This window comes from Vollenhovia emeryi, unplaced genomic scaffold, assembly GCF_000949405.1.
Source record: "Vollenhovia emeryi isolate VEMERY1.0 unplaced genomic scaffold, V.emery_V1.0 DF939310.1, whole genome shotgun sequence".
In the NCBI taxonomy this organism is placed as follows: domain Eukaryota; kingdom Metazoa; phylum Arthropoda; class Insecta; order Hymenoptera; family Formicidae; genus Vollenhovia; species Vollenhovia emeryi.
The window spans coordinates 80,258-94,644 of NW_011967056.1; the positions used below are offsets into that span (position 1 = coordinate 80,258).

The following is a 14,387-nucleotide window of genomic DNA, read 5'->3' on the forward strand; positions in this document are numbered from 1 at the left end:
GGGGAATCAATAAAATGTACTAGTACTGCATTTCAGCGTACCTAATGCATTATTTTCTAAAACTGCGTTATAATTACAGACACATTTAAGCAGCAATGTTGTGTTAATCACAACATATCTTTAGTACCTATAAATTTGTCTGGTACCTTACCCAGGGAAATTATTAAGAATGTGCCGTACGAAAAAGGATGCTTGCTGTTGGATCATAATAAGATGTTGTAAATTGTTATATCCTAAAAGACGTTGTAAATGATCCAACAGCAAGCATCCTTTACGGCACATTCTTAATAATTTTCCTGGGTAAGGTACCAGACAAATTTTTAGATTGGCTACAAACGAGTTTGACACCCTGTATATTACATAAACATATACATATTTTAGTTTGAATAAAATATTTCATATTTAACATTCTGTATTTATTTCATTCTTTTTAAATTTAATTCGTTCTTTTCTTATGATGTAAGAATGTATAATAGCAAGACTGCCTGAACACACACACCACTATTTTACGACTTTTAGCAGATTGATAATTTGCTAAAAATCGTAGACTAGTGATATACATATGTATGGCCGGTATTCATAGTCGATTCTTATTTGAGTATCATCTTAAGTGTTGTCTTAAGACGCTAATACGGCTCTGTGATTGGTTGAAAACACATTAAGAGTATACTTAAGATGATCTTAAATATAAGAACGGACTATGAATACCGGCCTATGACACCTTCTTTTCTCACCATTTACCATCGGAATCTCACTTGATGTTTCCATTTTCTGCCGTTTAGGATCTGAGGGCGCGTTTCATGTCCATTAAATCGAAAAAAAGCCAACTAGCAGTCCATCATGATTATATAGTCAAAGGTACGTACACGTGCGCGGCACACGGGGCTATGCGCTCATTTAAAAATGGCGCTCTTTAGCCGTGCCAGTTTGAATGCCTTTTCGTGGTTAAATCGTTGTTATTGCAAAAAGTTCATGTTAGGCACGAGTAGATTAAGGTCACGCAGTCACGTCTCGGTGTTGTCAACCAACGTACAACACAGGGACAATAAGCAAAGTGAGTAACTTGACAATTTTACAATATAACCTATAAGCTTACAGATAATGTTACATGCTTCTTCTCAGAGAAGTTTATTAGTAGAAACGTAATTCTTTTGGATGCAGCGTGGATTAAGATCTTTCGAGTCTTCGTCTCCGCGCGGTTATTTATACCTTTTCTGGGGCACAGTTTACATTGCCATCTCGCAATGTTGCAGGTGGAGAAACGACGCTCGAGACAGAAATCACCAGGAGAAGAAGTCAGGCATGTCGAAGCTTATTGATACAAGTACACTCGTCGAAATCGCACAACGATCTTTACAACTATTGCTCGCAGTTTGGACGCATCTTGAGTATGCATCACTACCAAATAAATAATCGGCATGTATGTCAGCTATTATTCAACGTTGATGCAAAATTATACGCGTCGTTTACACGTAAATACCGCTGTGACAGTATCGTATTGTGACCGATTTTAGAACTATATCTTAATCGAGTTTCAAGATGTAAGGGCGATAAATGAAGCTATGTCGTTTGCTTCCTTTGCAAACGAGGACCTCGCTGCTCCCGTGAAATCGTCGGTATTGTGGTTCCGTAAAGGACAAGGTGTCGCTCAACAGAGAAATAACCAGAAGAGGGTATCCCTGTCTGTAGACCATGGTTGTTCGTTGCCCAGCGACCGGGAGATCGCAAAGCTGTTATGTAACGCGAAATCGGTAGACTTTTCTATAATACATGTCGAGCTCGTGTGAAATTTGAGAGACATTTAGCCTTGTGAAACGTACAACTTTGTTCCGCAGACATCGGCGCAGATGATAGTCCTCTATGAGGCACTGAAACTGACGGACCTGGAAGTAAGACTGAGATTTCACACCGCTCACCACTTGGAGCAATACTTCTCTAGGCTGTTTCAGAACATGAAAGTTCTGCCGTTCGGCTCCTCCATAAATGGTTTCGGGAGGAAAAGGTGTGACCTTGATTTAGTTCTTGTTCCCGATAACAGTGAAGAAGTAAATATACAAGTAATATTTTACCTAATCAAACGCCCACGTACTCGACGCCAAATACCAGTGAATTGTTAACGTTTTGTAGCGCAAAGCGGCGAGTAGATTGGTATTTCACTCCAAGTCTATGGAGTATAAAGATAGGAACGAGACGAAGCAGTTTTTGGCGATACTCGCCAACACCATGCAGTACTTCATCCCCGGAGTTCTCAATGTAAGGAAGATTCTGGAGGCTCGAGTGCCTATAATTAAATTCCACTACGACTACACGCACACTGAATGTGACTTAAGTGCGACAAACATGTAAGTTGTGAGGTATTTCAATTCTAAGCAATTAATAAAATTCACAAGGCTCTAATGTAAGAAACACACATACGAAGTAATAAGGGAGCCAAGACGGGATGTTAGTGTCTAAATAATTTTTATGTTTAAGTCTATCGCGAAAAATAATATCCAAGTCAGGGTTTGAACCTGGGCCCTTACGGAAAAAAATACTCAAGTTTCGAGTGTCGACACCAGTTTAAACCCTGACTTCTTTTTCGCAATAGACTTGAACATAAAAATTATTTAGACACTAACATCCCGTCTCGGCTCTTACTCCCTTGTCACTCCGTACTTGTGATTTCAATTCTATATCTGGCGCAGGGATTTCTTCGTATTTTGAAGGCACGACGGGACGCTAATACACCGAATTGCTCTCTTCCAGGACCGCCATATATATGACCGAATTATTAAATTTGTACGGCGAGATAGATTGGCGGGTGAGGCCGCTCGTTATAGCAATACGGGTATGGGCCAAGTGTCAGAATATAACGTCCGACGCACCAGGGCAATGGATAACGAACTTCCCTCTTACGTTGCTGGTGCTGTTCTACTTGCAACAGAAAAAGATATTGCCGTCCTTGAAAACGTTAAAGATGCATGCCAGTAAGTAACACGTGTCGTAAAGAAAAGGGTTGTATAACGTTCAATTAGTAAACCGCATTCCTCTTCTCTCTCTCTCTCTCTCGTACAGCGCGCACCGACATTCGTTGCACGAACAACGGCATCGATTGCACCTTCCTGCGGGATATTAACAAATTGCCAATCGATTACAAGTACAAGCCGAATCAGGACAGTCTGGAGACGCTTCTGCACGGTTTCTTCGAGTATTACTCGACGTTCGACTTTCAGACGAAAGGGATATGCATCCGCGAGGGTGTGGAGATACGAAAACCGTCGCGCTCGCCGCTCCACATCACCAATCCCTTGGAAACGACGTTGAACGTCTGCAAAAATGTGACCCCCCACGAGGTGAATCATATAATTACCAAATCGCACGACGCGATCTACACACTGGAGACTGCCGACAAATCCAATAGCATCAACTGGGGTATCATGGCCTTGTTGAAAATACATAATGATACGATAAACCTGAACAAATTGAACGGCATGGAAGAAAAAGCCATGAAAGAATACTCGGAGAATCATTCCTACGGAGTTTCTGACAAGCTCGAAGTTAACGAGGACAATATCGACGAAGCAAAAACGCAGAAGACGGAAACAGTATGATACCCGAGCGAGTAGCAAATATATGTACACTTTCATCTCTGCAGAAATACATACGCCGTGTATATTTCTGCGCGAAACCCTTTCCGTTTCATATCAATGATTTGGTATAAAATGACAGTGTAGAATGAAACGGAGTTTTTCTATAGCGGAGGTGCCAGAAAGCTCAGAGATGTTTTACTTGAAGAAGAAGAGAAACAAACGACAGAGAGAAACTTTTATTGCGGTCGATCGTGTACTGTACTATAATATGTGAAAACAGAAGGGAAATGTACATAAAATCGACGACTTAAATCAATTAATATTAGCCTTAAATAAATACGTGTAAAGTATCGATCGGAGTTATCAGATTAATTAACTGGAAATTGTAATACCGTACCGTTGTATTCGTTCAGAAAAATTGTCAACGTCGGAGGCCAAAAAGCGTTCTCTCCTACTTCGTCCGTTGAGGTTCTCTAATCTGTAAAATTCAACAAGTGGGAACATGCATGTATCTATATATTTTTTTTATATACAAGTACATACAACCGTGAGCACTTGTTGCGAAAGCGAAGTGAGCGGCGAGGATCGCTTTCGGTCCACGGAAGATATGACATAGAAATCACGGGTATATTTATTAACTTGTATATATTTTTACTATACCAGCAATTCGACAGTTCTCATACATGCTTACGTGTGTACACTCGCTATAATTAGAACGTTCATTGTAACCCTGCTGAAGATTACAAGTCTTCGCTCGTAGTTAAATTCGAAACAACGATTAACGATCGCATTGACTTTCACAAGGAGGAACCGATTCCTCGTAATACCGATTTATCCTTTGGAGTAATCGTAAACATTATCGTTACATTACGGTCAATAATTACAGTGCGTAATCGTGACCAAGCCCCGCGGGCGCGATCGTAGGGCGATCACCGGGCCTTTTTTTTTTTATTGATGCGACTGAACGATTACGAGTGAACGCCCGCGAATTAGGCTGCTCTTCGTGAATCGAGCATCGCCGATTAAATTCGTAATATATCGCGACTGGCAGTGTTGTTTACTAGCTAAAGTATTACCGTTTTACTCGACCGATCGAATTGCGCGACGTACTTTACTGGACTATGCATTCGACCCGTTGACGTTCGAGGGAGGAAGAATCTCGTGCGGTCCGTGTGTCACGGATACGAGCGGGAACGAATCCGCGTGTTCCAACGGAGAAAACGCGGGGGGGGGAGGGGGGGGGACACGCGAGCGACAGGACTCTTGCGATAACGAAACCGTGATAATGTGCGCTCGGAACGGAACGGACTCGTTTGTCTGTGTACAGTTTTCAGATTGTAACGTCAACCGCGGTTCTTTTGCAATTATTGTACATTGCACACGCGCGTCGTTTTGTCAGGAAAAAAAAAGACTTCCCCGCTATCTATCCCTAATCAAGGCCCTACACGCGTCAACCGCCCCAGGCAGGTCGTGTCAACAATACGGAGCGGCGAATACGACGCACGATCGTACACTCTTTCTCTTCCGTCCTCTCTAACGTCTGGATTTACCGTGTGGCAGCGACGCCGATCTTCGGCGCTTTCGTCATATTCGAATGCAATTAAATCGCTATACAAAAGGGTACCTTGCGAGAGTCGCACGTCGTCGTACGTGGTGCGACCTCTCGACGAGGGACACAATACAAATGTCGAAAACGTCGGAACGATACAAAACACCACGCGTTTGACCGGGGACACACGTGCTCAAAGGAATCTCTCGAAAAGCAATATAAAGACGAGAAGTGCATTCTCGATAATAAAGATCTCCGTGCTCCACCACATCGCGCAGAATATAGACCCTTTTTTCTCAGTACCGTTATTATAATTTATATATCCATTATTATTATTATACTAATAGAATGTCCAAAATCTTCGAAAAACCGATAATGCCGGCTCTCACAACAATACGCCTCCGTTGCTAATAAATAACGTGTATACTTAAGCCACTTGGGGCACGGCGCGTTTAGTCTTTTGATCATTTTTCTTTCTTTCTTTTTTTTTTTGCTATTTATACGCAATATAGGCTCGCGGATCTCTACCCCTCGGACAATATCTCCTCAGAGCTGGCGAAAGGACCGAGAAAAAGCGCCTCAATTCGTTTTGCTCTTACGATGATTGCGATGATAATGTAAGTGATGCTGCCGCAGCTGAGAGCGCGTCTCGTGTACGGCCGCCACCAAGGTGCGCACCGCCTTCTCGTGACCCTCAAAGCTGTCCGCTTTCTTGAGCTGGCCGAGGGACGACATCCCCGCGCCCGCGTCCTCGCCGCCGGCGCCGCGCTTGCTCTTGGGCCGCGGGAAGGTCTCCCAGGAACGCTGCTTCTGCACGAGAGACGACGGCGTCCGTGATCCGATCAAAACGACCAGGGTTTTCCGGGGGTCCTGCGCGACGGACTGTTGACCTACCGTCCCATCGGCGATGCTCGACCGCCTGCTGTTGCCGGAGCCGGTCGTGCTGAGGCTGTCGCAGCTGGCGCGCCGCCGCCTCCTCGCGTCGCTCGCCGCCTTCCCGTCGCCATAGAACAGCTCCTCCGAGTCGCTGGCCGGGTAGATCTTGGCGACCTTGCTGCCTGGCATCGCTCGTATCTGATCGTCGGCCGGGACCGCGTGCACTTGCGCCTGCACGCGCTTCTTCGCTTCGCCGATGCACGAGGCCTCCGAGATACGCTGATACTCGCCCTCGTCGCCTGCTGGAAGCACGGGACTCTTTTTAGAAGACGGTCTCATCCTCTTCGTACGCAGCGGGTGCACGAAGGTTCGCTGCGCGACGACGACGAGACACTTAACTTCGTAAGGGTGAAATGTGCGATAGAGTGTGTTACATGTGGGTCAATGTTACAGCTTTCTTTAATGTATATAACATATTTACACATATCGTATATATAAGCGTGTGAGCGGCGAACGGCGAGGAACTTTACGTATTCGGCTGTCGGACGTTTATCGCCTCTAAGTCTAAACCCGAAATTTCGTCCCCCCGGTGGACTACAAAGGGAGACCTGCGTGTCATAATGTATCAGTACTCGTTTGCGTACGACGCTCCTGCGAGACTCCCGTTCTTACCGATATGAGACTGCGGCTGCTGCGAGTCGGTGCATCTTTCCGCCTGATCGAGCGCCTCGGCGGACGTGTCGCCGGTGCCGCCTGTCAGGGAACGATACAACGACCGCATCTTGCTGCCGGACGCGTGCCCGGGTGGTGTCTTGGGCTTCGCGCTGTCCGGCGACTTGCGCGAACGCCGGCTCTGGCTGCGATCGCGGCTGTCCTCTCGGCCTGGCGATTTCTTGCGATCGTCCTTCGGCGTGCGGGCCTTCTCGATCAACTGACTCAGCACGCCGCGCTTCGGGTCGGTCGACTTGGCCGTCCCGTAAACGACTATGTTGCCGCTCGAGTCCAGAACGGCGCCGACGCCGCCGGACGGCGTGCGACATCGCGTCGGAATCTCCTTCGACTCTGAACGATTCAAGCAAATGCATATAAATGTCCGATGCCTACGTTGCTCTCTTATCTAAGGAACATCCGTTCTCTCTCTCACCCTTCATGTACAGCGCGTTGTCGGCGCTCGTGGCGGTACCACGTGGATGACGGTGATCCTTCGTCGGCGCTTGAGCTTGCGGATGCGGCGGCGGCTCCTGCATCTGCAGGCGCGCCAGATGGTCCAGCAGCGCTTGCAGATGTTGACTATCGGCCGCATCCGCCGCGGCCACGCTCACCTCTCCGGCGCCGATGCCTATCGAGAACGACTTGACGAAGGGCTCCAGGTGCTGGGCGAGCACTTGCAGCTTCTTCACTTCGCTCCTCAGCGACAGTATGTCGTTCATCTGGACAGAAATACCACACGATCAAGTGGCAGAGCGATGCCAAGGGAACCGCGAGTCTAACTCGCCTGGGCGGACATACCTGAGAATGGAAGATTTCCTTTTCTATGTGAATCCTGCACATCTGCTCCTCCCACAGCGCGTCGAAGACATTTCTCAGGCGTTCAAGTTCCATCTGATGGTGCTCCAATTGCTGCTCGAGCAAGCGGCAGTCCCTCGCCACGTGGTCGTAACGCGAACCCAACGGCGGGGTGTTTGCTCTCTTCAAGACGGAAACGTCCCTCTGCAGCTCGCCCAATCGTTCCTTCACCGTCATCAACTGCTGGCTCAGCTCCTTCAGTTGGGTGTCGAAGGTCCGGCAATGATTGGAGAACGGGCCGCCGTCGGGTCCGCCCTTCGGCGGCAGCCTCTGAGTGGTCTTGCTGCTCTGTTGGGAAAAAAAAGTATTCCTGACGTAAGACGGGTACGCCCATACAGCACAGGTGGTTGCAGTTACATTGCAGAAACGTTGCAATCTTGCAGAGACATTGCAGGGATATAAAATTGCAAACTTTCGATAGCAATGTTGCAGCGATGTTTGAAAAACAATAAAAATACTGTATTTTCTATTTAAAAAGTTTTTCTAATTACGAGAATTTATAATGTTATTTTCGTTGATACCAATAATGCGCGAATTATTAAGTACTTGGTCAGTGCGGTGTTGCTCGCAATCTCCACCTATTGCGAAGCGACATAATCTCCTTATGTTGCTTCGCAATAGCTTGCTGTGTATTGAAAAAGGCCCGGATGGATATGTAAGTAGTAAATTCTCTGCTTATGTACAACAACGACAAATTATTCCAAAAATATTGCACCGCAACATTGCTATAACGTTGCACTGCAATCTCTCTGAGGACGGACATTTCAACGTTGCTGCAATGTTGCAATCTTGCAATGTAACATTTCTGCAACCTTTCTGTGCTGTACGTGGGCGGTACATACCAGCGATCTTACAGTCACATGCTGTGTTAACTCTCGATTATCGATTACGACTCCGTTCAATGACGACGTGAACGAAACTCGAGCCTGCTGAACAAGTTATTGGTACACTCTACTTAAAGAAATACAAGTCGCGCATCGAACGTAAACTCCTGCGAGCAAAAGGTAGACGCGCGGAAATACACGGCTCGGGTGACGAGGAAACTCGCGATAAGAAAGCGGATCGTTAATCGCGCGATCGCTCGCTCCGTCCGCTCTGCTCTTTACCTGAAGCACCTGCGGTTCCGGCTGACCTATCGTATAGCCGCCGGCCATCTGATCGTACAGGGACTCGGCGGTGGCCTTCGGGGTCTGCGCTTGACCTATGTAGGGATGCAGGGCGCGCGCGAAGTCAGCCCGATAATTCGTCTTGATGTGCGCGGCGAGCAGGGGCGGCCGCGACGGATGGCCCAGCTGGGCGACGCGGCTCAGCCGGTCCAGCATCGGGTGCGCCAGCTCGAGGAACTGATACTTGGTCGCGCCGGTGGTGAAGGCGGTGCACAGCATCAGGTGCATCTGCAGCACGGGTAGCGCGCTACCCAGCGCGAGCAGCTGCGAGCGCACCATGCGCTCCTTGGTGTCGAACTGACGCTGCAGCTCCGCGAGGACGTACGCGTGCGTCTTGGTGATCGCCTCCTGCATACCCTGGCAGAAGGCGGTCAGCGCGCGCTTCTCGGACTCGAGGCTGTGCCGCAGCTCGTCCAGCTGCGACTTGAGCGCCAGCACGCCGTCCTTGATGCCGGCCTGGAGCTCGCAGATCGAGTTCACCGCCCGCTCCATCTTCTTCGAGGCCTGCTGCCAGGCGCTCTCGATGTCCACGCAGTGCACCCGCGCGTCCGGGGGCGTGTCGCGGAAACACGTAGCGCACAGCATGCACTTGGCGCTCTGGCTGTACATTATGTACTGCTCGCCGTGACTCGGACAACGACGCTGGGTATCTTTGGTGCACTTGCTCATGTGCACCACCTCGTGGGTGGAGAACATCTTCGCGCGGTGGGTGTGCTCTCTGCAGTGGGTGCAAAGCGCTTGTCCTGTAAACGCACGTCTTTGTGTATTCTACAGACAACCCTCGATACTGAATATACCATAGTTGAAAGGTATCATCGACGTACCGCAGGTCGTGCAGAAGAACATAGTGGTCTTGTCGCGCTTGTCGCAATTGGCGCACGGCGGATTTTCGGAGTTTGCCAGCTCCACCAGTTGGCGTATCAGCTGATCGGAAGGTGGTAGCTGCGCTCCATCCTTCAATTGTGTCTGTTGCCTGCGTATATTACGACGGGACGTTAACATAAGTATCACTCGTGATAGAAAGAAAACTGTATAGAGCCGCAGCATGAATAAAAATACAAAAGTAAAAGAGTATTACAAAGAGAACGCAAGGAGAAGAAATAATATTCAGGCAAAAGGCAGCAAGTGACAACGATACTGCGCTAAGTGGTCACATGTTCCTATGTACCCGCAGAGGGGACACTTGACCGTCCCGTCAATGTGCGGGCCGTGTATGCAACGGGCGCAGAAGGTGTGGAAGCAGGAGAGCAGGCAGGGCTCGTTGTAGTAATCGTGGCAGACGCCGCAGGTGAGGGGGTTCCTGGGCCCGCCGCCCGGCACGCCCGTCGTGCCGTCGTCGCCGACCCCGTCGACCGCCGAGCTCGCCATCGTCGCCGGCACTCGGCCACCCTGGGTCGCGCCGTCGGCCACGCGCGCGCGGACGACACGCGCCTTCCGCCTCGCTTCACGACACCGCTCCCTGTCCCATGCTCGCGTACCCCCCTGCAGAAGAGAACGGGAGCGATTTATCGGGATGCTGCGCGCGCGTGACTTACCGCGCGACGACATGGACAGCGGCGTCCAGCGGCGACGCCGTGACAGCCGACCGCGGCTTCCCGGAACGGTGTCTATTACCCCCTAGGACACCGTCGGCCCGCCCGCACGGTGAGAGAGTGAGAGAGAGAAAGAGAGAGAGAGAACACCCTGAGGAGGGTGCCTTAACGGCTGCTGCTCGCTCGCCCCGTCATTCTGACGTAGCGCGACGCGCTTTCGCGGTGACCAACCCCGTCTCTGCGCAACTGACGATCAGAGGCACTGACGTCACGGAGGCACCCACCGTCCCCGATCTCACCCTCGCCACCCCTGTGGATACGCGCACACAACGACGCCTGGAAACGGCGCGTGCACACGTTCACCCGCGGGCGCGTGTCTGTACGTGTGCAGAGATTTGCGCGGTCGACCCGGCTCGCTCTTACCCTCACCCTCTTGCTCCCATCCCCTTTCGCGACCAGCACCACCCGCGCCACGTACCCGCGTGTACGTGTACGCGCGGACGTACACGACGACGGGAACTCGGGTATTGGTGCAGAAGGGTGCAGGCGAACACCCGCCAAACAGGGTGGAGAGCAGCATCTAAAAGAGAAACGAATTAATCGCGCGACTCTTTTCCCCCGAGATTAAGTTTTTTTCTACCTACACTAAATTTTCCCGGCCGTCACGTACGTGCGCGCATAAATCCTCTCGGTCTCCTCCAGTACGATCCGTCCCCTTCGCTCATCGGAGGGATCTTCGAAATAACTGCTAGGATCTGGGGAAGACTGGTAGGATCTACGTCGCGAGTATCTGGGGCGAGAGATTTGATCTCGCTGCGAAGCTGCTTTAAGGCACACAATGTATTCCAAAGATGTTCCCCCATCTTCAATTTTTCCGCGATAGGTGGGGATTTCAGTACTGCAAAAAGAAAAAACAATATTGAACCGATGGAAACGGGAACTTTGTAATTTAATAGTTTACCTGAGGTAATATTTTTCGCAATAAGATTTCTTTACAGTGCGGAAAGAGGGGGGGGGGGGGTATTGTATTAAATGTATTCCAGAGACGTTCCCCATCTTTCAATTTTTCCGCGATAGGTGAGGATTTCAGTACTGCAAAAAAAACGCAATATTGAACTGATGGAAACGGGAACTTTGTAATTTAATAGTTTACCTGCGGCAATATTTTTCGCAATAAGATTTCTTTACAGTACGAGAACAGGGGGGTATTGTATTAAATGCTGAGTATAACATTTTTAATTATTTAATAATTATAAATCGTTTGTCGATTTAATTATAAATCGTTTATCGATTAACGAGCTATAATAGAAAAGAGAACGTTGCAATTTAATAATTTACCTGCGATAATATTTTTCGCAATGAGATTTTTTTCACAGTACGAGAAGAGGGGGATATTGTATTAAATGCTGAGTATAACATTTTTAATTATTTAATAATTATAAATCGTTTATCGATTTAAAACACGTGAATTTATTGACGACAATGGTTACGTTCAACAGAAAAAGCTGCTTTGCGACAGTTGTAAAATTCGTAAATTTGATTGGAGTATACTCTTAGATTCTGCCATAATTACGAGCATATAGGCATACGCCAATTAGATTCAGGATTTTTACAACAGTTGCAAAGCCGCTTTTTCTACCGAACGCCAATGATCCACAATAAACAAAACTGTGTTATATGTGTTATATGTCCGAGAGTAACGGCGCGCAGGACGGGTGGAAAACGGTATATGAATATTAAATTAAAGTTATTGGACTACCTACATCTTGCTTGAACCTAAAATTTGGCATTCTCGTCTCTTATTTAATAATAATTACCTCTATGTTGACAATTTTTAATAAAATCATCGTATAATAGAATCGTTTCTCTTAATTGTTCAAACGCTGTACAACATCTAATTGCTTTGTCGATTATCAATCACGCTTTATTAATCGGAATTGTAAGGAGACCGTAATGCAAACTTTTTGTCTACAAAAGCGTCACTTGAACGGGTCACTGGACACCACTTTCTCGTATTCTACCGTCCGATGCGTGTTTTTCACATTGACTCATGCACATCCGATTGTTGCCGCAGGTAGAGCTAATCCCTTCCGCCAATCCGAGCGCTTCTTCCCATCGAAATCTCAATTATCCACTTATCAATTACCCTTCCATTTGCCTCTCGATTCAAATTTACCCCACTTGAGTTCTGATTATTCGATTATCCAATTAAAGAGATCCGATATTCCACGGGCTATTCATATCATCACTCATCCTCGATATATTCCCTCGTGCCCGGAAAAAGTTCTAACTGCGTTAATTAATTAAGCACCGAATCAATGAGTGCAACAAAAAAATTTTTGCTAAAGCTAGAGCCGGGAAGAAACAGATGCATTCTTGCGAAAGAAGATAATTTACAAGATCTCGGTAGGAGAGAATGAGACAACTTCCGCGTCTTCTCGTTCTTTCCATTGGACATCTCTCCATTGTGGTCGTCTCAATGGAAATAATTTTTTTCTCCCGCGTTTCATTCCAATCCTCCAAGAATCCTGGACCTTGACGCTCCGCAATCTCTGCGTCGCGCGTTTTTCCATTCATCGGCCTGCGACGATCAAAATCACGGCGCGGCGCTTCTATTGTCGGTGACTTGCGGTTTAACCGGAAGCATCCCCTTCCCTCCTCTCTTTCTTCCTTTTGTCGCTGCAACTATTGTACGGGACGTTAATATTAAAAATCCATTAAAATCGCGTGCAAGGAGAAAATTGCCAATTCTGCTAAATTTCTTGACGAAAAGCGCGACTGAAAAGATCGATATCTCAGTTTTAAATTATAAGATCTTTAAAGAAGCTTAATTTCCCGAAATGAAGCTAAAACGGAGCTACCTGAAAATATTCGCCCGGTGTTCGTTGTTCATCCCTGTTTAACAATTATTAAGAATCATTAGTGAGAAATGATTTGTCGATTGAAGAGTCATTTCTCGCTCGGTATTTATTAACATTATATATCAGTAAGACAAAAGTTCTCACTTGATTATACATACATCATTGAATTATTATAAATTACATTATTTTAAACTTTTGACTTGTAGACAGCACATCAAACTTACTCGCACAAGTGCGAACAAATTTACTTTTTTGCTTTTATTATTGTTTTTCAAGTGTAAAAGCATTCGCTGAGTGTGTTCGCTGGTCCCATACATACAGCACCAAAGCTTTCAGATACATTTCGGAAACATTGCAACATTGCAAAATGTAATATTTCAGTAACCTTGTAGAACTATTATAAAGTTTGCAAAATATATTTGTAACGTATTATAATATTGTTTAGATTTTTCAAATTTACATTATTTCTCGTGTATTCCAAACGCAGCCTAATAGACTCGTGATTTCCGATATTGCTGCATGGTATCGGTAGGGTACTTCAGATTTTAATAGATGAAGTTTGAGAATATATAATATAATAGACATCCAAGAGCGATAAGAGAAAATGTTGCAATTTTTTCATACATATCTCTTGGGTGTCTTTATATTCGCAAATTTTATTTATTAGACTGATCAGAAATTCTTCAGGGTCGCCAGCAAAAATTAACAACATCAAATTTGGTTGACCATATCTAGCAATTTCAATAGTTTAGTATCGCGACGTTTCCCATGGTCGAAACGTCGCGATACTAAACCATTAAAATTGCCAGATATGGGCAACCAAATTTGATGTTGTTTATTTATATTAGGTTGTTCGGAAAGTTTGTTTCAAATTTCCTATCTATTATAAATACATATATAGGAAATTTAAAACGAACTTTCCAAACAATCTATTAAAATCATAAGATCCTGCATATTTATATAAATAATGTATAATGAAATCAATATTACAAATACATTGCACTGTGCCATTACTGCAATGTTACATCGTAATACGTCTGAGGGAGGACATTTCAATGTTGCTTCAAGCTAGCAACAACGTTGCTGAAACATTTCGCAAGCTCCATGCAATGTTACAATGTTGCAGTGAAAGGTGTATGCAATGTTTCTGCAATCTTTCGGTGCTGTATGAGTACAAATATATTTTGCAAACTTTATAATATTTCTACAAGATTGCTGAAACATTGTCAGCGAAATATTACAATTGAATGTTTCTGAATCGTCTCTGT

The 14,387-nt window shown here is 46.4% G+C and overlaps 2 protein-coding genes across 3 annotated transcripts; one reads left to right on the forward strand and one right to left on the reverse strand.

Annotated features, from left to right (window-relative positions):
- Positions 1 to 819: 819 nt before the first annotated feature.
- Positions 820 to 3,919, forward strand: LOC105558794 (poly(A) RNA polymerase, mitochondrial). The gene is made up of 7 exons (XM_012006705.1): positions 820 to 1,054; positions 1,254 to 1,420; positions 1,515 to 1,751; positions 1,836 to 2,045; positions 2,128 to 2,342; positions 2,746 to 2,966; positions 3,055 to 3,919. The coding sequence occupies exons 1-7, from the start codon at positions 904 to 906 to the stop codon at positions 3,588 to 3,590; spliced, it is 1,737 nt and encodes a 578-aa protein (XP_011862095.1). The 5' UTR covers positions 820 to 903; the 3' UTR covers positions 3,591 to 3,919.
- Positions 3,920 to 4,013: 94 nt separating this feature from the next.
- LOC105558793 (RING finger protein 207-like) lies at positions 4,014 to 10,263 on the reverse strand. Of its 2 annotated transcripts, XM_012006704.1 has the most exons (8): positions 9,895 to 10,263; positions 9,551 to 9,699; positions 8,667 to 9,469; positions 7,504 to 7,848; positions 7,139 to 7,424; positions 6,667 to 7,056; positions 6,013 to 6,293; positions 4,014 to 5,928 (listed from the first exon to the last, which is right to left on the reverse strand). In XM_012006704.1, the coding sequence occupies exons 1-8, from the start codon at positions 10,092 to 10,094 to the stop codon at positions 5,698 to 5,700; spliced, it is 2,685 nt and encodes an 894-aa protein (XP_011862094.1). In that variant the 5' UTR covers positions 10,095 to 10,263; the 3' UTR covers positions 4,014 to 5,697. The 2 variants fall into 2 exon arrangements, with proteins under 2 accessions (XP_011862094.1, XP_011862093.1); XM_012006703.1 differs by having other exon boundaries at positions 4,014 to 6,293.
- Between the last annotated feature and the right edge of the window lie 4,124 nt (positions 10,264 to 14,387).